The 27,552-nt window shown below is 35.7% G+C and overlaps 1 protein-coding gene across 1 annotated transcript in view; it reads right to left on the reverse strand.

The window, feature by feature from the left end:
* The window catches only part of FRY (FRY microtubule binding protein), a 260,678-nt gene that overhangs the window by 155,951 nt on the left and 77,175 nt on the right, over positions 1-27,552 (reverse strand). Inside the window, exons 4-11 of the mRNA XM_077868184.1 lie at positions 22,097-22,236; positions 17,712-17,802; positions 17,413-17,492; positions 17,220-17,300; positions 12,008-12,176; positions 9,261-9,353; positions 9,071-9,169; positions 7,383-7,484 (exon numbers count right to left, since the gene is read on the reverse strand). Of these exons, the coding sequence (XP_077724310.1) occupies positions 7,383-7,484; positions 9,071-9,169; positions 9,261-9,353; positions 12,008-12,176; positions 17,220-17,300; positions 17,413-17,492; positions 17,712-17,802; positions 22,097-22,236 (855 nt within the window). The remainder of the gene's footprint in view (positions 1-7,382; positions 7,485-9,070; positions 9,170-9,260; positions 9,354-12,007; positions 12,177-17,219; positions 17,301-17,412; positions 17,493-17,711; positions 17,803-22,096; positions 22,237-27,552) is intronic.

Consider the following 27,552-nt stretch of genomic DNA (forward strand, 5'->3'; position numbering starts at 1 on the left):
CTCTCTGTCAAAAAAAAAAATAAATAAAATCTTTTTAAAAATTAACGACTTAAATGTAAGATAAGAAACCATAAAACTCCTAGAAGAAAATACAGGCAGTAAGCCCTTGACATTGCTTTTGGTGGTATTTTTTTTTTTGGATCTGACTCCAAATGCAATGGCACAAAAACAAAAATAAACAAATGGAACAACATCAAACTAAAAAGCATCTGCACAACAGAGGAAACCTTCAACAAAATGAAAACGTAACTTGCTGAATGGGAGAAGATATTTCCAAATCATATATCTGATAAGGGGTTAATATCCAAAATATATAAAGAACTCACACAGCTCAATAACAAAATACAAATGATCAAATTAAAAAACGGGCAGAAGATCTGAATAGATATTTCTCTAAAGAAGATATACAGATGGTCAACAGATACATGAAGAGATGCCCAACATCACTCATCATCAGGGAACTGCAAATCAAAATCACATTATGATATCACCTCACACCTGTCAAAATGGCTATTATCAAAAGGACAAGAAATAACAAGTGTCGACGAGGATGTGGAAGAAAGGAATCTTTGTATACTGTTGGTTGGAATGTAAACTGATGTCGTTATTATGGAAAACAGTATGAAAGTTCCTCAAGATATTAAAAATAGAACTACCATGTGATACAGCAATTCCTTGTGGGTATTTATCTGAAAAAATAAACAAAACACTAATTCAAAAAGATATATGCATCTCTGTATATGTATGTATATGCAGCATTATTTGGAATAGTCAATATATGGAAACAGCCTAAGTGTCCATCAATGGACAAATGGATAAAGAAAAATGGATTAAAGTGTGAAGCATTACTTAGCCATACAAAGAAAGAATATTTGCCATTTGCAATAACATGGATGAGCCTTGAGGACATTAGCTAAGCGAAGTCAGTGAGACAGAGAAAGACAAACACCATATGAATTCACTTATATCTGGAATCTAAAAAATAAAACAAGTGAACTAACAAAATAAAACTCATAGATAGAGAAGAGGCTGTAGTTGCCAGAGGGGCAAGGGGTGAGGGTGGGTAAAATGGTTGAAAGGAATCAAGAGGTACAAACTTCCTTATAAAATAAATATGTCATGGGGATGTAATGGGGACTATAGTCAGTAACTTTGTATTACAAATTTGAAAGGTGCTAAGAAAGTAAGAAAAGTTCTTATCACAAGAAAAAAAATTTTGTAAATTTGTATGGTGACAGATGTCTAGATTTAATGTGGTGATCATTTTGCAACATATACAAATGCTGAATCATTATGTTGTACACCTGAAACTGACACAATGCTGTACATCAAATATACTTCAATTAAAAAAGGCAACTATGGTTATGTAGCTAAAGTTAGTCTACATGGTATAATGGTATTACTAAGCATCTTACACTCGTAATGGCGTCTTGATATTTTTTCAAAAGTGCTTTCACATTCCATGACATCAGTTGAGGGAATTCATCATTGTGGGGGGCAAAATGACTTGCTCAAAGCCATTAGGGTAGTAAATGACAGTGGGGATAAGGAAATGACTTCTAGACTAAGTCCTATTTCTTGGAAACTGGATTGCATATATAACATGGTGCTTACTGTATCAGGCATTGTTATCAGTGATGTACATATACTAACTCATTTTAATTCTCACAACAACCTCTGAAGTAGATAACTGTCAGTGTTCTTACTGTGCAGATGAAGAAATCAAGGCACAGAAATGCTAACGAGTGGCATTGCCATAATTTGAACCTAGACAATCTGATTCCAGTGTCTTTGAAGCATTAGTTTTTCTACTGCAGTTTAATATTATATGGATGCCACTCCAATATGCTACTGGTGCCTACTAGATTTTACTCTACCGGAAAACAGGATCTCTTCCTCAATGGCTTTGTATTCCAATAGCAGCCAACACCATAGGGTTTGATACAGATTCTCAGGATGTAAACACTTTAGCATATGTCTCAAACCATTGATTTTTGTCAAAAATCTCTACTTCAAGATTGAAGGACTCTTCTCCCGTTGTAATCTGCTTGTCTGTTAATTGATTAACAATAATATATTAATACATTGTGGCTGTGAGGTTACCCCGATAAAAGTGTTCAAGAAACCAGTAGGCTTCAGAGTGGGTCTTCCTTGTACCCCTTCCTCTCTTCTCAGTGCTGGTCACCAACACTTTCACGTGACATATCAGCTGGCCAAAACCATGCCCACCTTCTTTAAATTTAATTAATTAATTAATTAATTAAGTTTTGCTTTTGATTTAGTTAAAGCAATTCAGTAAGAAGTAGGGAGAATTGAATTCATTGGCAGCTTGGCTGGTGACATGGTCACTGAAAAAACCAATGTTTCCCAAGGTCCACCAGCTGACCATTTGCACTAAGTCGCATGGGTTTCTTATGAACATGCAGATTCCTTAACTGCACTTGGACATTTGAAATCAGAACCTCTGGAGGTAAGTTTTGCAAAGTTGCATTTGAAACAGGCTTCTTTGGAGATTCTGGTACATGTTAAGGTAAAGCTCTACTGACAGAGATTGCTAAACAATTTTAGTCATCTTTTCATCTTGTTATACTCAAATACCTTCTAGGTCTCTCTTCCACATCAACTAGACCATATTACCCAAAGAACATATGTGCAAGGAACATTAGGTTCAGGATAACTTCTAATGCCACTAGACCAACAATTCATACATATTATTTTCTCTTCAATGTCTGAATAAATAAGGCACTCATGGAAAGTAAGGGCCCTGTCAGCTGATTCCTAATTTTTAAACCTGGTTCATGTGCGCTTTTAGAATTTATAAATCCCACTTTGAAATATGTCTTGGACAGATCTGAAACAGATGAAAAGAGATTTTCTTAAGTTTATAGAAATGAGGTTAATAGTAAAGCAGAACAATTGCTTCTAGAAAATTACTTAAAACAGCCAATACTATGTCATTTAATTTTGATACTTACAAAGAGTAGTTGTTTTAAAATAAATGGTGCCATACATTTTAGTGCATTCTACCAATCAATGACTGTGGAATCCTTAATAATAATAATCCTCAATCTCTACTGAGATAAAAATATCATTAATTATCTTACTATTATATGAAAGGTCTTAAAAAAAGTACTACTTAAACTTTTTTGTGATTATTACATGCAAATATATATTATGTGCTAAAGACAAGCTTCAACAAATATATTTATGGCAACCACACCATTTTTGATATTCTTAATGGAAATCAAAAGACCTTTGCACCTCTCTTCCCTGCTCCTCCTGAATGTATCATTCTCTGTTAACATAGCCTACTTCATTTTATTTACACCAGTTATCACTATCTGAATTTTTCTTCTTAACTATTCACTTACTTGCTTATTGTCTGTCGCCCCAACTAAGTTACAAGGTCTAAGAGGTTGGAGAGTGCTACTGTCATTCATCACGTACTCCCAGCACCTAGGAGAGTTACTGGTAAACACTTGTTGTAAGAAATTGTTGACCAACTGACTGACTGGATAAATAAATGCATTTGAGCCTAGTACAAGAAGTGACTGAGATAAAAGGAGAATCATTTTTAATTCTGTATTGCCTAGCCTTCAGATAAAGTATTGCTATTGGGGCAAAATATTTAACAAAGCATAAATAACATCCATGAGAAAGCATGAAGAGAGTTCAATGGAGCTTATGACATTGTCATCATGATACATGACAAGATATGTAAACTCCTGCTATTGGTTTGGCTCATAACAGATCTTCAATTACTGAGAACTATTGTTGTTATTAATACATAGTAAACACATTTTTTAACTTTTAAGTTTTCTTTTATGGCTTTGTTTTGTTTTTTTATAATCTGGATCTCTGGTATATTATATTCACTATTATAAAATTTAAAAAGTTAAAAATTGTTCCAATTATATCCATTTTGAAGGATGAGAAACTAGCACATAGTTATTATGAACGCTTAATATATACTACATATTAATAGAACTATTAATAAATGGAGATTAACAAATAAATAAATACTATTAAATCAAGTTTTAAAACATTTTCTTTTTTTGGAATTAGGTATATTATGGCAGATGTAAAAGGAATGTATCAATTCCTAATTGCTCAATATGTTCATATTCTGACATAAAATATATAGAAGAAAAAAATACTGGTTACCACTAAGCAAGAGTTCTTGAAAGATATCAGTGTTGTAGTAAGAAGTTGCCATAAATTCCCCCCCATCACTTTACAAGATTATATCGCTAATATATGGTTATCACTTAACTAAGTGTAAAAAAAGACTGCAAGTTTGTGTTACCAAAGCAGCCTGCCTCCTACAGACTGACTCTGAAGATAAACTAGGGCACTGACATTAAATGAGCATTGACCTGAGAGGTTTACTTTGAAAGCAGCAGATTTTTCACTTTCACACACACTTCTATTCTGCTATATGTCATGCTGCCGCCTTGATGACTCACCTTTGTAGAACACATCAAACATGGCTACCAAGCTCAACATGTAGAGTTCAAACACTAGGTTCATTATACTTAAGCATGTGTAGGGGAGTGGGAGACAAGGAGGATAAGGGTGCTGGAAGGGAAAAGGGGAAAGGCAAACAGGGGGAAGAGTTGGTCTGCTGGTCTTTATGAAATATTAGTTGGCTCTAACTCCCATAAAATACTGACACTATTCAAGACAAAGTACACTTTTGAAGCCATGTCAGTTTTTCCTCACAGACTATTCATAAGGAGGTTTGGAAGGTTTATTTATGACATTTTAAAATAGTCTCATTTAAAAAAAAGATTTATTCACTTATTTTGGAGAGAAAGAAAGAGAGAGAGTGCAAGGAGGGTCAGGGTAGAGGGAGAGGGAAAGAGAGAATTGCAAGAAGACTCCCTGCTGAGTATGAAGCCTGAGGAGGCAGGGCTCAATCCCACAACCCTAGCAGAAATCAAGAGTTGGAAACTTAGCCGACTTAGCCACCCAGACACCCCTAAAATGGCCTCACTTAACTGCTACTGGATTTAGTTCTAAATATATGTAATACCATTTTATTCCACTTGTAACTCATCAAGGATCTCTTTATATCTTTTAGCCTTGGGGTGGTGAATTCCAACAATTCGTTACCCATAAAGTAAAATATCATTGACTTAACTTGGCCTCATAACTATTTCTTTCATGCTTCATGGGGTCTCTAACTTCCAAAAATGGCACAGGTATCACTCTACTCTCAACTTTTATATCCCTCACTCTCTCTAGCATACATTTTGAAATTTTGTTACATATCCCCCAATGAAATGCTAAACTTCTCAAGGACAGAGACTCTATTCTATAGCTAGTTTTAATATAGTTAACTTCCCCTATGTGTCCCACTTCCAGCACCTTCCCTAGCACCTTACGCAGTGGGGACTTCATACCTACTGGGTGACTTCAATGGAATTCTGGAATTTGGTTCAGCCTCTACTATCAACTCTATATAGTCTTTCTGATCTCACCATGGCCATTCTCGTAGAAATCCTAATGCTGAATGTTTGCATAGTGATATACTATCAGCTTGTAGCCCCACTTCTCACTGGGCCATTTATAACCGGGTTATCAAGTCTTTTTGGTGGGTTTTGATTAAAGAACCAATATTTTAACTTTGAAGCAATAATATTCCAAAGTAAGATTATGCCACTATGTTTCAAAAGCTCATACTTTAAACAAAAAAATTTGGTTTTTTGGCCACAACAATAAATCGTCATGCAAAGTATTATTTTAATTCTAACTAAAATTCATCATAAACATACTGAGCATAATATATACAGGACAATGCACTGTAAACATTCTTAATTAATTCTCTTCTTTGTTGTGGGCAAAATGACCACTTCTACCTGTGTGAAATGTAAATGAACAAAAATATTTTCAACTAGAACTAATAACTGAGTAAGTTAAAAGTGGGCCAAACAACAAAATAACATTGAGCTGTGTGTTAGAGATGTATGCATAAATCCCTAAGTCAAATCTCTGAGACTGGCTATTATATAATTGTTGATAACTCTAAAAAGCTTTTTGTTTTTCAGAATACTTAAAAGCTTAATTCTATATCCATTGCTATTATATTTCATTGCCAATTTGAAGAAAATCAATGATTCTAATCTTGGATTTCACAATCAGTGCTTAAAACAGCTCTAATGCAGATTACTATATAATTATGGTAAATGCCAAAATAATATAATTAATCTTAACCACTCATTTAAATTAAAGTGTCTTAGAACAGAAAAGATAAGGCAACATGTATAAGCACATACAGGATTGGATAATTATGTATATTTCAAAAATTCTAGAGCAGTAAATATCAAACTCATAGAAGAACATCAAGACACAACTGGAAACAACTGGAAAATGTACACTGTTTGCACTTACATTAGGGTTGATTCATTTAGTTGTCTTTTATCTATAGGTCACTAAAACTTAAAATATGTTTACCACTTAAAAGTTATAAAGCCAATTTTAAAGCTAATCATTATGGTAGTTTTAACTGTAGGTTCCTCAGTTTTAGGAAAGATTACTTCATCTGTCTCACGACTCAGCACCTGTGTCTATGCATAATAGACACAGGTGCTTGTTCAATGCACAGTGCTTGTTCAATGGATGCCTAGGGCTGATGGACTGTCACGTGGCTTGAAGAGAATACCTTCAAATAATTACAAAGAACACTGACAGGAAATAAGTATTCTCTGTGATTGGGGTCAATCCTCCCACAGAAAGGAACTTCTTCCCTCAAATATATTCCTAGATGGGGGGCGGGGGGCAGAGGAAGATGCAGGAAGTACAGGTGAGCTTCTGAAATCAATTCACTTGGTTCTGCCAATGAAGTGGGTCTCCCCCCACCTTTAAAAAAAATCATTTAGATACAATGTGACAATTAATACATATACAAGGGTATTTAATTTTACCCTTAGAGTGATCCTAATTAGGAAAGATTTCCCAAATTTGGAGTGATTTCTCCAATCCCTAGTCATCTTCTAAGATTGACTATATTTGGGGGTGCTTGGATAGCTCAGTTGGTTAAGTGTCTGACTCTTCATTTCGGCTCAGCTCATGATCTCAGGGTCACAGGATCAAGTCCCACGTTGGGCTCTGTGCTCAGTAGGGAGTCTGCTTGAGATTCTCTCTCCCTCTCTCCCTGTGCCCCTCCCTCACCCCAAACTCTCTCACTCTCTCTCAATAAATAAATAACATAGCATAAAATTGACTATATTTAATAAGGAGAACTCAATATTTTTTTCATTATCTCAAGAGTATCAGATAATTACCCTGTAAACATCATGAATCACTCTCAGAAGCACATATGTCAGTCTCAGACACATATTTAGTTTATAAAAGACTTTTTTGAACTGACAAATACTAACTTTAAGGTTGGATAAGCAGTTGTTGAGGAAAATATGCCACCTGTTCAGGAACAGCTGCTTTTGACTGACACAAAGAAGACAGGTCACCAGTGGGTACAGGGCCTGAGGAGAAAGAAGATGAGGTCACAAGATGATTTATATTTCAACAAACCAGGTAACACATGCTCTCTGGAATTGCTACCTATCCATCTCCCTCTGTAGGCCAAAATAAACAGGACGCTTTATAACACAAGGCTCAGTGGGGGCCATGCAGAGGTAGGCATTTCACAAATGCTTTCTGATGATGATGGGGGTGGAATTATCTAGAATTATAAAGTGTATAATAAGTTTCATGTATAATAAGTGGAAACCTGATTCACTGATTTAGAATCTTCACTTATGAATTTTAAAAACAAACTCATTATCTTAAGATCATTCTCAGAAAGAAAGAAAGTAGGAAGGCATACTAATTTTAAAGATGTTATTGGGGTTTTTGCTCATAAACATCTACTAGCTTGTCCTTGTTTTAGAGGTAGGTGTATATATTTTCTTTTGCATGCAATCTTCCTGTAATTAAGAAAGATTCCTGAAAGAATGTTATTGCATTGGTAAACTCCACCAAGACAAATTTAACCACAGGAGGAATTTGCTTACGAGTGAATAAACAGAGGTGCTACTGTGCTTTTCCTGCCTAACTGGGCTGATTTCCCACAGTAACTGGAGAAGATAGAAAAGCTGATGAGTGGCCACCCAAAAAATATATATGCAGAACCCATTGCCATTCTACTGAACCAGATAGCATATACCTTTATGGTACCTAAAAAATTAGGGCTAGTGAAGATTCAAACAAAAATAAAACTGGCTCATCCATTAAGCTGAATTAGCAAAAGATTATTGCCACAATGAGATTCAGTGCTTAACAATCCACTAACTTAATTTTTTTTAATTCACTTGGTTTTAAACTGACTTTGAACTATGCTACCATTGAGTGTAACTCTAATTCTAGCCAGTCATCTAAAAAAAAAAAAAAATTCTAGTGGTTAGTCACAATGACTGACCATAGAAGTAGAAAATAAGCATATCTGTCACCACTGCCAGCAAAGCAACTCTCAATAATAGCTCAAATAATGGTGGCTATGCTCATATTTTGAAGACTGGCATAAACTGTGCCAGCTAAGTAACCTGCTTCCTCTATACTATCACAAGAATAGCTCATATGTCTTGTCGATTAATAAACCAGAGCCTTATTTACCACTGAGGGCAAAAGGTTGTGATAATTTAAAAGACTTGTCTCTCTCTCAACTCCCTTTGCTGCCTGCTTCCATTTTGATTTAGAACATAAGGATAGGAATGAACCAGTGAAGACTTCTGGGGATCGAAAAGATAAACTATTATTATAAACTTTGACTTTTAGATTGGAAAAAATACTCAAAACAAAAATCAAGTTAATCCAGTCTTGAAAATAAAGAACAGAATCTTAGGATGAGAAGGGTCATCTGAGATGACATGGTCTAATCCCCTTCTATTCTCGTGATCCAGTTATGGTCAACGTTAAGTGCAAGCTCCAAATTTCGAAACACTTCCTTTTTTGGGCGAGAGCTGCAGGTAATCCTCCCATTTGAGGGACCCTTATGACTCTCAAATAGATTTCAGCCTAAGGATTTTATCCTCTATAGTTTTGTGTTTTGGATTTTCTCAGAGTTACTAACCAACGAATGCTTCTTTCGAGAAGAAAGTTCCAGTGTGGTGTCATATAGGCTTTCAACAAAGTTTCTAAGGCAGGGAACATTTACTTCATTTTTAACAGCCTAAAAAAATAGAGACACATGTTGATGTCAAATTAATGAAATTGGTGATTCTCTAATCCAATTTGAAGAAGTTCTTAAAAACATAACTCACAGCAGCAACTGGGACGAGAATTTCAACAAAAAGCCCAGCCAAGGCATGCTTGATATCTTTGTCTTTGACCTCGAGGAAATAATGTGCACATTCCTAGGAAGCAGGAAAAAGCATAAAGGAGGGAGAACAGATTGAAATGTGCACAGAAAATGTACTAAAACAAATTAAAGGAAGCAGCTATTAATTCAATCATACACACCAACATAGAATATTCCATAATCCATTAAAGAAAATCACTGGATTCTAGCATTTATACTTAAATTTAAAATGGCCTCAAAACAAACAAACAAACAAATAAGCAAGCAAAATGGCCTCAATGACATTTTGCAAAATTGGTTTTCTCACTCTCCTCGTTCTATCTCAAATAATTGTGCCAAAAGGAGAAAGCATCTACAACTAGCAAGCAGATATTCATCCACTGACTTATTGATTGATCCATTCAGACATTCATTGCTGACAAATTTCTATTGACCACCTACTGTGCGTGGAGCCCTGGTCCTTGATTAATCCACAAACACAGATCCCCAGAGAAGGTAAACATGGGAAGAGACGCAGAAGATATTAAACTTATTTTGGGCCCTGTGACAGCCCCAGGCACAGAGCTGTTTACTTTTTAGCTCTGACATTTTAGGTGTGTTTATTATTCAGATAGTTTCATAAGCAAGTCTGGAATGCTTTCCTCCCCCACCTAAAGCAAGAAACCTTTAGAACAGTTCCTCAAGCAAGGATATCTTTGGCTGGGGACTACTATCTATGAAAGGGTATTTTTGGTGGCCCAGAAAATTATTTGTAAGTAAATTTAGAATTTTAATATTTAGAATTCCACCAGCCCCTTTCTCCTTCCTGGCCTTTTTGGTAGTAACATACTGTGCACTTTTTTAGGTATTGTTTTCATGGAAGGGTCCAAGGCTCCATGTATTTGTGGCAATATCTTAGTATCTATATTAGTATCTATATTAGTATATTATACTTACTTTCAGTCAATCCTGGGACCTTTGCCAACAAAAGTCACTAAAATTCCTAGTCTACTGATTCTATGCTAAGAAGGGCATTGCCAACATGGAAAGTCACTGAGATGGCTTCCCTAATACAGAATGGTGCTTCATGGCTCCTAGAATTGCAGTCCTTTTCATACATTATTTTGTATATGTGTGTAAATATTCTTTCAAATCATCATTCAAATACATGGATACATGAATTATTCATATCAGAGGATAAAAATAATTAACAGTTACTAAGTGCTTACCATGTGCCAAGAATCCTCAGAGCCACCTTCTAAAGCTAGTGCCATTATCACTACTTTGCACAAAGGTAAGTGAGGCTGGGAGAGGTTAAGGGTGACTTTCCCAAGGTCCCAGTGCTGAAGCTTGAATTTAAACCCCAAAAGTTTGATACATCTTTTTTTAAACAGCTTCACTGAGATATAGATCACATAACATGCAATTCACTCAAAGTGTACAATTCAATGGCTTTTAGTATATTCACAATTGTACATTTATCACCATAATCAAATTTAGAATCTTTTCATTATCCTCCAAAGAAACTCTGTACTGTTTAGCAGTCATTTCCAACCTCCCTATCCACTCTCCCTTCCTCCAAGCCCTACACAATCACTTCCTGTCTTTAAGGATTTGCCTATTTGAGATATTCCATATAAATGGAATCATAAAATATGTGGCCTTTTGTGTCTGACTTCTTTTACTTAGCATAGTATTTTCAAGGTACATTCATGTTATAGTGTATATCAGTACTCCATTCCTTTTTATGGCCAAATAATATTCCCTTATATGGATATACCACCATTTTGTTTATTTGTTCATTGATTGATCAACATTTGGGCTGTATTCACTTTTGTGTTATTACAAATAATACTGCTATGGACATTTGCATTCAATTTTTTGTATGAATGTATATTTTCATTTCTCTTGGATATATACCTAGAAGTAGAATTGCTGATTACATACCAATTCTAGATTTAACCATTGAGGAACTGACAAACTATTTTCCAAAGTTGTTATGCCATTTTCTATTCCCATCAGCAGTATACGAGGGTTCCAATTTCTCTACATCCACACTTGCCGTTATCTGTCTTTTTTATTATAGCCGTTTTAGTGGGTATGAAGTGGTACAGCCTATGCACACAATCCCCATGTCTAAGCTCTTCATTGATAAAGACCCTCACTTAATCTAGTTCATGGAAGCATTAGAGAAAGTTCTATAAATTCTAACAGAGCCAGGTGCTCTGCAAAATCCACATTAGCAACAATTCTTTTGTTAGTACATAGTATGAGGAACACTGCATCACTGACACCTAAACCTGTATGGTTTGGTAGATTTTTTAAACACTGATTCTCTTTTATAGTGGGAATAAAAAAATCTTCATTATTTAAAGTTCTGATGCTATTAATGTTAATAGCCACCGTGGTGCTATCAATTATAAAAAGTAGAAAGTCAGCTATATTTTATTCATAGATCAATATGTAGCTGATGTGTAGAAAGAGGAAAAAAAAGTCAACAAATAAGACATTTCACTACCTCAAAAGTGATATGAAAGCTTAAAAGTGAAATTATCTGCCTGCAGCTCTATTACTTGGTTATAAAGCACGTTATGAATTTCTGAGGAAAAAGTAGGACTTCTCCCACACTGACAGTGTGGATGTGCTTTCACATTCCAAGCCAGTTATTCTGATGACAGGAGGTGTTCAGATTGATAGCCCCTTGGTTCTCCTGCCCAAGGTATTACCTACCTGCATAAACTGAAGAGAGGCCTCAAAGTCCTCCACTGGATACATCTTAATTCGAAAGAATTTCATCCCCATTATCAAGCTGATAATGCTTTGAACAACATATGGGCTCTGCTCTTTGTACCGTAATTCTTTGAGTTCTGCCATAAATTTCTTCTTTACAGCAGGGAATCTAAGAAGAGAACAGGAGTGGTTTATCAAATAATGGGTATGGAAGTGACCATAACAGAGGCCTCCAGCATCTAGGAGTGCCAGGGCACAGTGACAGGCATCCTTTGTATCAGTTGAAGTACACGGTTGCCATTTTGTAAGGATTTGATATTGGGGATTTGGTAAAGAATACCATCTTCTCCTTTCTTCTCTTATTCTCTAGGATGTTCAATATTTCCTTCAGGCAGGGAGAAGATCCAGGGTTATTCAGATCCTCTCAAAATGCCCCAGTTCTTAAATTGAGTAGGACAAAATTCTCCATTTCCTCAGGCTTAGCAATTTCCAACACACTTGTAGACCCCAAGAGCCTGAAGGATCTCTAATTATAAGTCTCTGAGCAATATCACAGGCCAGCTATTTCTGACAATGACAGCAAATACTGCCAAGAAATGTTCCTAATCCATTTCCAAATGGAATTTCCAAATGAATTCTGTGGATTTCTGTTGTTGTTTCTTTTATAGCTTTAGGTTAATGATCATTGGAAAAAATGTTTTTAGGGTGTAGGAAAATCTAATAAGAAAAAATTAAAATCAAATCTAAAAGATGAATAAGCTTCTTCTACATGCATGGGACGTTACAACTAAAAAGACATAGTCCACAAGGAATTTAAGGCATCCATATTGTTTAAAGTAAAATATTAATTAATAATATTAATGATAACATTATATAAGATTATTAAAAAAGAATAGATCCAGGGATCTCTGGGTGGTTCAGCGGTTTAGCATCTGCCTTTGGCCCAGGGCGCAATCCTGGAGTCCCGGGATCGAGTCCTGTGTCGGGCTCCCGGCATGGAGCCTGCTTCTCCCTCTGCCTGTGTCTCTGCCTCTCTCTCTCGTGAATAAATAAATAAAATCTTTAAAAAAAAAAAATTAAAAAAAAATCTTAAAAAAAAATAGATCCTAAGAAGATGGAAATAGTAGCAAATCTGCAAAGTACCCAAGGCAGAGGAACATTTACATAAAAGTGATCCCAACTATTTCTGAAATGGCTGGTTAAAAGAAAAAGGAAAGCATTCTAAAACTCATTGTGTTTTGCTTCCTGAGACTATCACCCTGAGGCTCTAAATATGTGAAAAGGTCAATTAGAAGCAAGGCATGATTAAAGAGGATTATTATGATTATAAAAATTAAAGGTCAACTAACAGAATCCTGGAAGGTTGAAATAACTCTTGACAGCTCAGAGTAGACACTTTAGGACAAATAGCGTAGACAGTAAACATGAAGATATTATTTCAGCAAAGGAAGTACAAGAGGAGAATGATTGGCAAGTTGGTTTCAGAGACTTGATGACAGCTGGCCATTTTCTTGTTCTTGGCTCAGGTGCAGGAGATTACATGGTGCTCATCTGGTAATAATTTGTCAAAACCGTATTTTTCTAAACCAATTTACAGATTTTTCTTCATGTTTGCTACATATATTTTACAATAAGAGAGGTTTCTAAGAAGGCATTGGGGCAGAAAATATAAAATCCAAATTCCAGTGTCATCTTTCTTTTCTACTTCTTATGGAGTAGGAAATAATCTGATGCTGAAGACGGTCATGATGACAGCTACAAGCAGATATCCAGCACGTATAATATGCCAAGCAAAGTTCACTGAACCCTACATTTCATCTTCATGATCATTTAATCCTTACAACTTGAGCAAGGTACTATTATTATACCCTTTTTACAGAAAAGGAACTTGAGGCTGAGACTTCTTAATGTGATAAAGTCACACAGCTAGTAAGTGGAGGAGCCAGAATTTCAAGCCAAATGTCTGGCTCTAGAGTCCCTATGCTTAATCTCTGTGCTATGTTGTGTCTGGACCAGTGGTTCTCAAACTGTTGCCTCCAGATCAGCTGCATCAGCATTGCATGAGAACTTGTGAGAAACTCTCATTATTGGCCTACACCACACCTACCAAATAGAAACTCTGGGGGTGAGTTCCAGTAATCTTGTTTAACCACCCTAGAGGTGATTCAGATGTGCTAAAGTTTATGAAGTCCTGGTCTGGACTAGGAATAACAATAAGGTATATTTATAAGATGTTTTCTATTTTATGTACATTATATTCTTTTTACATTTTTACCTTCACAAAAATGCACTGATTCAGGCAGTGAATGCATTTCCATTTTACAAAAGAAGAAACAAATTTGGAAGATCAACATGACAAGGAAGACTCACCCCCCGCCCCCTAAAAAAAGACTCAAACCCAGGTCTTCTGACAAAAATTCCAGGAATTTCCACTATACTCCAGCTCCTTACCATTGTCATGAACTATGAAATAAACTCACTGCCCTAAGAACAGTGTACAGTTTGATTGGGAAGATAAAATAATGTAGAGTCGACCATGAACCATGCAACTAATAATAACAATAATAATTATTATTGTTTATCATGAGTTATGAAATAAAGTCACTTCCCTAAGAAGACTGCACAGTTTGGGAAGATAAAACAATGTAGAAATGACCATGAACCATGTGAATAATAATAATAATAATTATTATTATTATTTGTGAGGTGTGTTCTCAAGTGCCTGACCCTTTGCTTGGATCTCGCTGATTTTTCCAGGAGGTGGAATGGTCAGGCTCGATCACTTTCTCATATTTTACATTGCCTTTTATGGGAATTATACACTTAAAGAGGCTGTAGGGCATAGGAGAATTAAAAGACTCTTTTCAGCTGGATAATTAGAGGAGATTTCTGGGCATTGGAGTTTGGGTAAAGGCTGAGTCTTTAATCAGTGATGATAAAGGATGGGAGGCAGAGATTACATTATTGCTAGTAAAATAAAAAATAGTGATTTTGCTAAAACTTAAAGACTGAAACTAAGAGTTAATAAGTAAAATCATAATGAAGAAAATATTTCATATGCATTACTACTGAGAGCTAGATGTAAAGTCTTAAATTAGAATTGTTATATTACTTCTTCATTAAAAAAAAAAAAAAGATAACTACCCTGTACTAGATAAGCATACATCCTTTCCCCGCCTGAGAACAAAGGAAACACTACTTTTCTAAGGCAATGACAAAGTAATGTTTCTGGCATATTCATGAAAAGGAAGCAATGTGATAATTTGGATTATGACACCAGTTTAAGATTGTACTATCTATCAGTAAAGATTATCTATACCTTGACTGGTTAAGAATATCATTGTGATTACTATACTTTACTGCAGTTATTGTAAGAGGACTGACCAAGGGGTTCTCTTATGACTGGAAAGTACTGGAGCATCGTCCAAATTGAGACATTTCATATACCCGACTATTGCAGAATTGGGACAAATACTGACATCATGGAAATTAAAATAAGCCATGGTTGGCAGGAAAACACTAGCTTAGTGGATCATATAAATCTAGCCTAATACAGAGATTCCTATAACCTTAGAATGTTGCTTAGTTATGCCATTGTTTTTCAATTCATTCACAGCCAACTCAAAATCAGTATTGCTAAGGAAGGTCATTCTACAGTAATCTATATTGTTAGGCATAATTCACAAAAACTAAAACCAAAACAAAACAAAAAAACACAAAAGGCCATTTTTGGCAAATTAAATTTTCCAAATGATAGTATAAGAGAATTACAGAAGGGAAAATTACAGAAGGAATTACATTGGAATATGTCCAGATTTTCAGGATTTGACACAAATCAGCCAAATACATATCAAAACTCATTTTTCTTATCTTTTCTAGGAATGGGGTAAGACACACATAAATCAGCTTGCTAGGTAATTGGAGGTTCTCCCTTCAAAATGCCAATACTTTTATCATTCAATTGCAATAGAAAAAGATGTATTGGGCTTTTTTTTTTTTTTTTTTTTTTTTTGTAGATGACCCAGGAACCACAGTTATGACAATGGGCTGCAATAAAAGTGCAATACAATCTCATGCAAATGGCTCAGATAGCACTACTATTTAGTTCTTATGTATGCTTTGGCTACCTCTTTCGTCTCTGTTGCTGCCAGTCTTTGAGCTTGAGATTTCTCACTGGCATCAGTGTATCTACCTCTCTCCCATCTAACACTGATGTTTTATGTGTTAGAAGAAAAATACCTAATTGATATGAATAGATAAACCTGCTTGGGGTAAATAAGTCACATGGAAGAGTTTTGGGGGTCTGTTTCCTGAGTTCTTGTCTGTTTTGGCTAGGTGATGTTGCTGAGTAAGTACTTTTTACAAAATTTTGTTTTGTTTTGTTTTTTATAAACTGGATATTTCCATGCATGCTACTAAGTTAGGAAATTTCATCTCTTGGAGGACTTTCTGAGGACTGCATTGCACAAGCACCAGGGCATCACTGTTACTTTAAGTTCACCTCTTGGCCTGGATTCATATTTTGTCTCTGGCTCATTTTGCCTAACCTAGGCATTCAGGATTTTGTCTGATTTGCCTCAGGGTGGAATAAGATGAAGACGGGTGAATAAGATGTGACATCACTTTTGGAAGAAGTATATTATTGCTAATAGTCTAATACCACTTTGTTCTAGCCTGCTAAGTAGTGTTATGGGGCCAGATAAATTTAGCAATGAGAATTTTCCCCCAACTTGTTTCCATGACAGAGTCTGGGACATTTTTAGCTCAGCTGAATTAAATAAGGTCTATAGTAAAGGGACATTCTAGAATGGAATTTTCCCATTCACAGATGATTTATATTTTAACTGCCCACTCATGGAATATAGAAAACAAAACTTCTAAAACCGGTAAACTTGTTTGGAATATTTGGGCAGAGAGAAAAGTAATGTGGTTAGTCCATTTCTTTCTTTGATGTCGTAGTCTGAAAAACTCATGGACTCCTGATGGAACCTGGCTCTACTGCCATGTAAAAAAGATTATGGAGAAAACAATTGAAAACAGACTCAGTACTTGCATCGAGGGAGCTTTTAGTCCATCTCAGAGACATGGCGCCCAAAGCTAAAAGGACCCTAGTTCTCTGCAAGCTCACACAAAATCCCTTCCTGAGAGCAGGGCTGGGCTGTAATAGAAGAGGCATTTGAGTTCTTACTGTAAAGGACTGATGTTCACTTACTTAGCTTGTGCCAACACTCCAATGACTTCTGCATACAGGTCTGCCACAATGTGCATATTGCCAGTGTTAGGACCAAGGTACCTAAATAAGATATGATTAGACAAGTGAGAGATCCCCAGTCATCCAAAAATAGCACACTTGTCTTAGAGTCAAGTACCAAACTTCAAAATTCTAAGGAGAGAAATTACTTTACCCTTCTTTGTACTTAAAGTGCTTGAAAGCCAAATTAATAACATCATGTATTAGACTGTCTATTACAGGATGAAGTGGAATCTGAAAAGAAAAAAAAATTAGATGGCTCTTAACTTGGAAGAGAATATTAAAGATCAAATCAGTAACAGTACTTCTAGAAACTATATATGGCCTTTAGCAATCAATAAACATAGTTCACATGACCCAGTATTTGGAATTCATGAACAACTTGAAACAGATTTTTAAAATGTAAGTGGTTTTCAGATAAATTTTATCTAAAAGAAACATTAAATTACTGACCTGTTTCAAAACTTCTATTAATACTAAGGAAAAAATAAAATCAATGGCGAGGTCCCGTCTTTCCATTAAATAATCTCGCTGTTGTTCGTCACTGTAAAATTTAAAATATTCACATTCAGTGGCATTGAAGATATTTTCAGAGTGATTCAATTCATCAGACATCGAGGGCTCATTCCCAATGGACTGCACACCACTTCTGCTATTACAAGACTGCAGTGGTACACATATGCTAACGCTTTTTATAATCAGTGAGGTGTAGGGAACTCACATCAGATCAGAATATTTGACTTCAAATTTCAACTTTTCCACAACATCAACTTGAGTGGCTACTTGAGAATCTACAACCTCATTCCATGGACTTTTCTTCCTTCCTACCTTCCTTCCTTCCTTCCTTCCTTCCTTCCTTCCTTCTTTCTTTCTTCTTTCTTTCTTTCTTCCTTTTTAAATAAATATTTTATTTACTTATTTGAGAGAGAGAGAGAGAGCACACAAGCAGGGGAAGGGGCAGAGGGAGAAACAGAATCCCAACGTGGGGCTTAATCCCAGGACTCCAGGATCATGACCTGAGACAAAGGCAGATGCTTAACAGATTGAGCCACCCAGGTGCCCCTCCATGTCCTTTTCTAAGATGACTTTCTGGAATTCTATCATTTATAGAATGGATATAGACCAGGGCAGGGCTGACATACTAGAGGTGGATATTAAGAAGGTCCTTATAAAAGAAGCTACACGATGTAGGGGGAAAAAAAGGACAGAATACAATTATTAGCTACAGCAGGACTACAGAGGGTGGAGAAAGGTTAGGAACAATTTTTGTTGCTGTTTCCATGCCTCTTTCCTCTTGACCTTTTGCCACTTGAGATTGATGAATGAAGAAGTGAAGGGGCAGTGGAGGCAGAATGGTTATAAAGCAGGTGGAAGAAGAAGAGGCAAAGTGGAGTCATTTGAACTCACTCAAAAGATAGGGAGCAGAATTAGCACTGTCAGAGGACAGAAATGTTAGTCTACTCCCTCTCCCATCCCCACCCCTAACCCTCAGTTGCTGCTTCTCTAACATACTGAGGGCTAATTTGGAAATGAACCAAGAAAGACAAATAACATGATTGCTGAGATCCCAGCACAGAACTGTGGCTAAGAAGGTTGGCTTTGGTGTGCAACAGTACTGAGTCAAAATGATGCTTTTTCTATTTACCACTAATTGCTCCATCTACGAAATGAAAATAATAATAGTAATTACAGAAAGGTCTGCTTGAGTATTAAATAAGATAGAGTGCATAATATATTTAGCATAGTCTTGAACATGTAATTGCTCAATACTTGCATATTAAAAAAATACTTGCATATTAAGGAGAAGCCATGAGAAAGGATGGCCAAATATAGGCTTGTCAGGCAGGTGTTTTCAAAATAAATCAAGAATATTTTAAATACAGAATGTTTTTCCCTTTAGTCAAAGGGAATGAGAAGAAAGGAAGGTGATAGTTAAGATCTAAAAAAGAACTTCTGGAGAAGCTCTGTAACCTTTTTTTTTTTTTTTTTTTAAGATTTTATTTATTTCATGAGAAAGAGAGAAAGGCAGAGACATAGGCAGAAGGAGAAGCAGGATCCCTGCAGGGAGCCCAATGTGGGACTCCATCCCAGGATCCTGGGATCATAACCTGAGCCGAAGGCAGACACTCAACCACTGAGCCACCCAGGTACCCCAAGAAGTTCTGTAACCTTGAGCAAGTCGAATGAAGGCTGGTGAATGAAGAATGGATTAACAAGGGAGGTTGCAGCTGTAACTCTCAAGGAGAAATATATGGACAGGGTAGGAATTCATTCAGGATCATTGTGAACAATCTTGCTGGGAGGAAGAGCACTGGCCCAAACCATCTATCTGAAGTCCTGGAAGACCCACTAGAACTGGAAAGAACTTCTTCCAGCTGGAGGAGAGGAAAACACATGGAATTGAATTAAAAAAGAGAACATTCATTAGTCTGACCTAGAGATTATATTATGGAATAAGTCAATAAGAAGTTTGAAGACTGAAAGGAAGGAGAACTTTCAAAGATGGCCAGCAGCAGGAGACAGAAAATTATTGCGTTGGATGGCCAACAGGGGTCCTCTCAAGAAGACTTTGAAAAAGTAATAGTTCCTGGCAGGGAAAACAACTTTTAATCCCTGATTCTATTTTATCTAATAAGCCAATTTATGCTATCCAATAAAGTAAGACCTATAATTTTCCAATAATGAATTCAACTTTATTGCTGGTTTGAGGTCTAACTGCCAGGAGTCAGCAGCATTTGACAAATTTATTTGGCAGTCAAAATGTTGATATTATACTAATCTTAGAAATCATAACCTTAGTACACATATGTTACATTTGACTGTTTTTGGTTGCTTATGCTTCTCTCTAAAGTTCCTCTTTTCTTTTTTTCTAGTAACAGAAACTCGCATTATCACATACATCATTTTCTAGACACCCTCATTCTTTTGGCTTTCACCCAAACACACATTCTTATTTTGAACTTCCAAATGCTAATTAAATGCTGCTGAGTTGAATTTCACTGTCCTGATGCTGTATTTGATCTTGGCAATTACTTTGATCTCCTGAAAATGATCAGTAACATGATTTTTAAAATATTATTTTGAATCCATACAGAAATAAATTCATGAAAAATCTAGTTTTATTAACTACATTCTGACAAAACAGAGAAACAAAATTAAGGCCCACTTAATTCAACTTACTAAAACTATCCCATTCCTCCTCACTTCCCCAAGGAAATGTTTAATATCTGTTTATAAACTAACATGTAATTAGAAGAATAATAAAGTGATGCCATTAATTAATTAGTTAATTTATTTTTTTTAAAGATATTATTTGTTTATTTGAGAGGGAGAGAGAGAGAGCATAAGCAGTGGGGGAGACAGGAGGGGAAGGAGAAGGAGACTCCTCACTGAGCAAGAAGCCAGACATGGCTGGATCCCAGGACCCTGAGACTATGACCTGAGCCAAAGTCAGATGCTTAACCAACTGAGCCACTCAATGGTATCACCCCTGATACCATGAATTTATTAATCATACAGTCTGAACCACTTTTAGACACAGAATTGAGATTTTACCTTTAAAAATTGATACATCAAAAAAATTTGTAAGAAGAGACTGTTAATTAGTATGGGTTTCTTTGCAGGATGATGAAATGTTCTGGAATTAGTGGTGATGGCTGCACAACCTTATGGATATACTAAAACTACAGAATTACACACTTTAAAAGAATGAATTGTGCCATGTGTAAATTATATTTCAATAAAAAATTCCTTCTCAACTAAAAAAATGATTCAATATGAAAAAGTTATTAATTTCTCTCCCAAATGATAAATAAATGATTAAATCTTGCATAAACTCAAGCATATTATAAATGAAATTACAAGTTTGGATGAAATATAACTCATTTCATGACATTAAAAAGTGGATATTAAAATAATATTGAAGTATCAAGAAAAATGAGATAAATCACTCACAAGAAGTAGTTAATATCTGATGTTCTGAATGATCCATTTTAGTTTACTGCCTTTAAAAATGCATAATCAATTCATATAGAGAAGTCTGCTTTTAAAACAGCCTTTTTTAAAAAAAGTAAATATGGGCAAATATTTTTTTCTATTTACCTTTATTTCAAACATATGAACTACATATATTTATTTATATAAACTTTTGGGGGGTGCACACTCATTTGACAGTGTAAGAATCTTAAATTTTACAGTTGCTAAAGTGTTTCTGTAGCAGTGAGTTCTACTTTTCAAATCCATAAGAGAAGGGGATCACAAAATAAATAAACAAAATTCTCAGCCTCAGGGGAAGTTCAAGATGGTGTAATCTGACTTCCCTGTTTTGCTCTTGAAAAGACAAGTCACACAGAGGTGGTGAGTTGTCCAAAGTCACAGAGCTAATTGGTGGCCCCAGGCCTACCACTGATGTCCCCCCAGCCTCTTCCCCACAACAGCACACTGAGCGCTGAAGGTGACTAACAAGGACTGGGCAGCATCCTGCAGGACCTGCAACAGCCCTTCTGCTTTTAGGTATCCACTGGAGGAGACAGGGCTCAGGAAAGAAGCAGGCAGGAGGGCAACGTGGGGCCCTTTACACATGCCCCAATGTCAGTGACTAATACTCCCACTCTAGACAGGGGGGCCCCCCACAGCACCTGCCAGGTATCTATGTGCAGACAGGCAGATGTAGATAATGCATAAATCCCATTTTCACTTATGTTCCAGAAAGAAAAAAGAAAAAGAAAAAGAAAAAGAAAAAAGAAAGAAAGAAAGAAAGAAAGAAAGAAAGAAAGAAAGAGAAAAAGGAGATGGGGAAGGATGAACCAATCTCATATTCCTACACAAAAGAAATGTACCTTTTTGATTTATTGCTTGTTCGTGGTCTGTATTCATGTGATTCATCCTCGATGCCATTTTGCCTTTTATACCAGTCAAATAATGTACGCAGAATGGAAGGCAGGCAGTACTCAGAAAGGGAGCTCATGGAGCTGATGACCTACAGAGAAAAACAGGTGATAAGAAGGCTTTGGTGGCCTGCCAATTAGTGAGAAACTTTTCATTTCACAAATAACTCCAAGCTATAGTCACCACAAAGTCTTCTTATTTATCACATCTTTTCCTTTAATAATCTTTATTAGTATATTCCTAAGGGCCCAAATCTCTTAATGCTGACAGATGTTCCTTACATTAGAATTTTGTGGTTCAAGAAAGTTAATTACTTCAACTTCCTTTCATTCTAGAAGTCAGATGTTAATTGCATACAGGTTACTCATGGACCACAGAGAAATTATTTTTCCCATACTGTCCAAGAAGTACAGTGCCTGGTACTACTTAAGTCTCAAAAATGTTTGTTGTATAAATAAATGTATTAACACAATTACATTAGTTGTTTAGCTGAAACAAACAAATCTAGCTCCCAAACAAATAACCTAAATGGTAATATAATGTATGCTTTTCTGCCAATAATAATTTATCTACTCATCTGAGGTATGCCCCAAATTAGAGTCAAGACATAGACCAGTAGCAATAATTTCCTGTGTATCACCTTAAAGGCAAACTCCTGCTCTCTTTTTTAAACAATAAATATATCTTTGATAGATGAGTTATTTTAATTTACTTAAGCTGGAAAGATTTGTAATCTTTTATTAATTATCATGAGAAAATAAACCCCAATTGATATCTCATGCCATGTGCAAAAATTAACTAAAAAAAATCCTACTATAAAAACTTAAAACTATAAATCTTCTGAAGAAAACAGCAGAAAATCTTTGTGACTCTGGGCTAGCCAAGGATTTCTTAGGTGACATACCAAGAGCAACCTCCATGACAATCTGATACTGAAAATCATCAAAATGAAATGTTTATGTTCTGGGGATGAAAGGATGGTTCAATATTCACAAATCAATCAACATGATATACCACATTAACCAAATGAAGGAAAGAGTCATGTGATCATCTTAATAGATGCAGAAAAAGCATTTGACAAAATTAACATCATTTATGATAAAAATGCTCAATAAAGTGGGTTTAGATGGAACAAACCTCAACATAATAAAGGCCATACATGAAAAACATACAGATAACATCATACTCAATGGAGAAAAACTGAGAGTTTTTCCTTTAATTAAGATCAGGAACAAGACAAAGATGTCCACTGTTACCACTTTTATTCAACACAGTACTGCAAATCCTAGTCACAGCAAGCAGGTAATAGAAATAGAAATAAAAGGCATCCAAATTGATAGGGAAGAAATAAAGCTGCACTATTTGCAGATGACATAATATATATATAGTGCCATGTCTATCAAAAAACTATTAGAAACAATAAATGAATTCAGTAAAGTCACAGGATACAAAATACACAGAAATCAGTTGCATTTCTTTACCCTAATAACAAAGTAGCAGAATGAGAAATTACAAAAACAATTCCATTTACAATTGCACCAAACAGAATAAAATACCTAGGAATAAATTTAACGAAGAAGTAAAAGACCTGAACTCTGATAACTATTATGACATTGACAAAAGAAATTGCAGAAGATACCGAGGAAAGATATTTCATCTTCATGGAATGGAAGAATTAATATTATTACAACTTCCATATTACCCAAAGTAATCTATAGATTCAATGCAACTCTTATCAAAACACCAACAGCATTTTTCACAGAACTAGATACTAAAATTTGTATGGAGCCGCAAAAGACCCTGAGTGGCCAAAGCATTCTTGAAAAAGAAGAATAAAACTGAAGCTTTCACAATCTCAGATTTAAAGATAAACTACAAATCTCTACTAGTCAAAACAGTTTGGTAGTGGCACAAAAATAGACACATAGATCAATGGAACAGGTTAGAGAACCCAGAAATAAACCATGCATATATGGTCAATTAATCAAGGACAAGGAAGGTAAGAATACAAAATGGCAAAAAGACAGTCTCTTCAATAAATGATGTTGGTGGTGGGAAAACTGGACTGCTACATGCAAAAGAATGAAACAGGACAACTTTCTTATGCTTTCTCACACAAAAATAAACTCAAATTAGATTAAAGATACCTAAATATGAGACATAAAACCATAAGCCTTTTAAAGAAAACACAGGCAGTAATTTCTCTTACATTGGCCATAGCAACATTTTTCTAAATATGTCTCCTCAGGCAAGGGAAACAAAAGCAAAAATAAACTAGTGAAACTCAACCAAAATAAAAAGCTTTTGTAGAGTGAAGGAAACCATCCACAAAATGAAAAGGCAACCTACTGAATGGGAGAAGATATTTGCAAGTGACATAACTTAAAAGGAGTTAATATGCAAAATATATTTTAAAAACTTGCACAACTCAACCCCAAAAACTCCCCCAAATAATCCAATAAAAAATGGACAGAGGATCCAGACAGACATTTTTTTTTTCTGAAGAGAACAAACAGATGGCAAACAGACACATGAAAAGATGCTCAATATCACCATCATCAAGAAAATGCAAATCAAAACCACTATAAGATATTACCTTAAATGTGTCAAATGACCATAATAAAAAAGATAAGAAATAACAAGTGTTGGTGAGGACGTGGACAAAAGGGAACTCTCATGTACTGTTGGTGGGAAAAAAAAATCGATGCAGCCACCAAGATATGGAAGCTTGAGTAAGTGTCCACCCATAGATGAATGGATATAGAAGATGTGGTATATACATATACAATGGAATATTACTCAGCCATCAAAGAGAATGAAATACTGCCACTTGCAACAATATGGATGGACCTAGAGAGTATTATGCTAAGTAATGTAAGTCAGACTGAGAAGGACAAATACCGTATGATTTCACTTGTATGTGGAATATGAAAGACAAAACAAAACAAATAAAAAGGAGAACCAGACCCACAAATACAGAGAAAAAGCTGATGATTGCCAGAGGGGCGGAGCTAGGGGGATGAGCAAAATGGGTGAAGGGAGTGAGAGCCACAGACTTCCAGCTATGGAATGAATAAGTCATGGGGATGAAAAGTACAACAGAGGGAATATAATCTATGATACTGTAATAGTGCTGTACAGTGACAGATGGCATCTACACTTGTGGTGAGCATAATGTCTAAATTTGTGGAATCACTATGCTGTACACTAGAAACTAATGTAACATTGTATGTCAACAATACTTCAATAAAAAAATTAAGAGCTTCTGCTTTTAGAAAGACACTGTTAAGAAAGTGGTGAAAAGAGGCTGTGGCCCCGGAGAAAACACTTGCAAACACCCATCTGATAAAGGCCTTATAAAAAGAACATGTAAACCTACAATGAGATAGGTTTTACCTATCTATTCACAAACACAAAATCACAAAATTTCTTTTTTTTTTTTTAAGATTTTATTTATTTATTCATGAGAGACACACACAGAGAGAGAGGCAGAGACACAGGCAGAGGAAGAAGCAGGCTCCATGCAGGGAACCTGATGTGGGACTTGATCCCGGGTCTCCAGGACCACATTCTGGGCTGAAGGCAACACTAAACCGCTGAGCCACCCGGGCTGCCCTCACAAAATTTCATATAAGCAAATTACAAGTCTTCATGCCAATGAGACAGTGATAAAATAGGTATGTTCGAACACTACTGACATGTGAAAAAAAATTGACATAACCCATCTGGAAGAAATTTGGAAATGCAGATCAAGAATCTAGAAAAGCCATTCTCAATAAGCCCATTCTTAGAAATTTATCTCAAATACATAATTAGAGGTGAGTAAGAATGTTCAGGGCATTATATATTATATAAAAAATGACAACACTCTAAATGTCCAACTATGTGCAAATGCCTTAATACAATGTGGAATGTAATGTAAATTACCTATGAAACCATTAAAAATCACAGTTCAAAAATATTTAATGACTTGAAAATGTTCATAATATGTTAAGTAGAAGAAGAATTTAAAAAAATAATTTAATTGGTAAGATTCCAACTTGAGGTGAACACTACGTAAGTTTGCATATACAGAAAACACAACCAGGAAGGGATACACCCCCATACTAAGAGTGCACTTAAAACCAGGAGTCCACAGGACAGGGAGATCACTAGAGGGAGAGGTAAGTGGGAGTTTAAGAGAAATGAAGGTAGGATTTTAACCTATGCCTTTTTTTTTTTTTTTAAAAGCAAGGGTAGAAATATGAGTCCAGAAAATAGCTAAGCACACTCAATCCAGGAAGCCTATGGTAATGAAGGTGCAAATAATTATTTGTTCATAATAATTATAGTGATTAACTTAATGAAAGTTTTTGAGCAAACAGAGGGAAGAAATATTTGGCTGGTGTAGGGACTTTGGTATACCAGAATAAAGAAAAAAAACTGTTGAAAATTTTAAGTTGGAACTAAATCATAGAAAGTACTTTATGCTAGTCTGAATTTCAGCTTTCTTCTCTAGAAAATGGAAAAGATTTCCAAAAAGGAGAATAAGCCCATTGAAATGTTGGGGAGGGTTAAACCAGCAGTGATGTGTAGGCTGGACCAAAGGGGTTTGCCAATAGGATCAGTTAGAAGTACACACACACACACACACACACACACACACACACAATGAGGTTATTGCCACAGTTCAAGGCACACAATGATCACAGCTTGAGCCGGGAGGTGGCAGAAGAAATGGAAAACCTTACCTAACTTAAAATGTTTCTGTAGTTGAGCAGGAGAGGCTTAACTTCTTTTTATAAAGGAAACTAGAGAAATGGAAGCTGAAGTGGTTCGCGTCAATGGGACTTTCCACTGTCAGCTTTAAGAGAAGCTCTGAGATTGAACAGAACAATAATACGTCCTTCCTCAGGTTCTGTTCCTTGAGAGCCTTATTTCTTGCTGTCCCTTATGATCATGATTATAAGGACATATGCAAAACTGTACATTATCTTTAGCTATGGGTCAATATTAAAATAAATAGGCTATTTCATTCTTCCTGCTTTGTGAACATAATCACCATGAGTTTTTTTTAATTGCAAAATACCTATTTAAAAAAAAAAAAAACAGCCCTCTCCCCACACACTGTAATATCCACAGCCACAACATATTTTCCCATTGTCCCCGGGCACACAATGCGGGAAATTGGGGAGGAAAGCAAATTATGGCATGTCAGGGGGGGCAATTCACTAGTTCTCTCTAAAGCTATCCCAGCATAAGAAAGGGTACTTCTCCAACAATCACTATCTTATCTCATATTTTGAATTGAGAAATGAAGGGGGTTCCTCCGAGAGGGGGACAAAAATCAGGATTCAGAGTTCCTCACCATAGGTTAATTCTGCACATTGCGTATGTAATGAAATTCCTAACCAACTACTATTATACT

The sequence above is a fragment of the Canis aureus genome, chromosome 24 (assembly GCF_053574225.1).
Source record: "Canis aureus isolate CA01 chromosome 24, VMU_Caureus_v.1.0, whole genome shotgun sequence".
Lineage (NCBI taxonomy): Eukaryota > Metazoa > Chordata > Mammalia > Carnivora > Canidae > Canis > Canis aureus.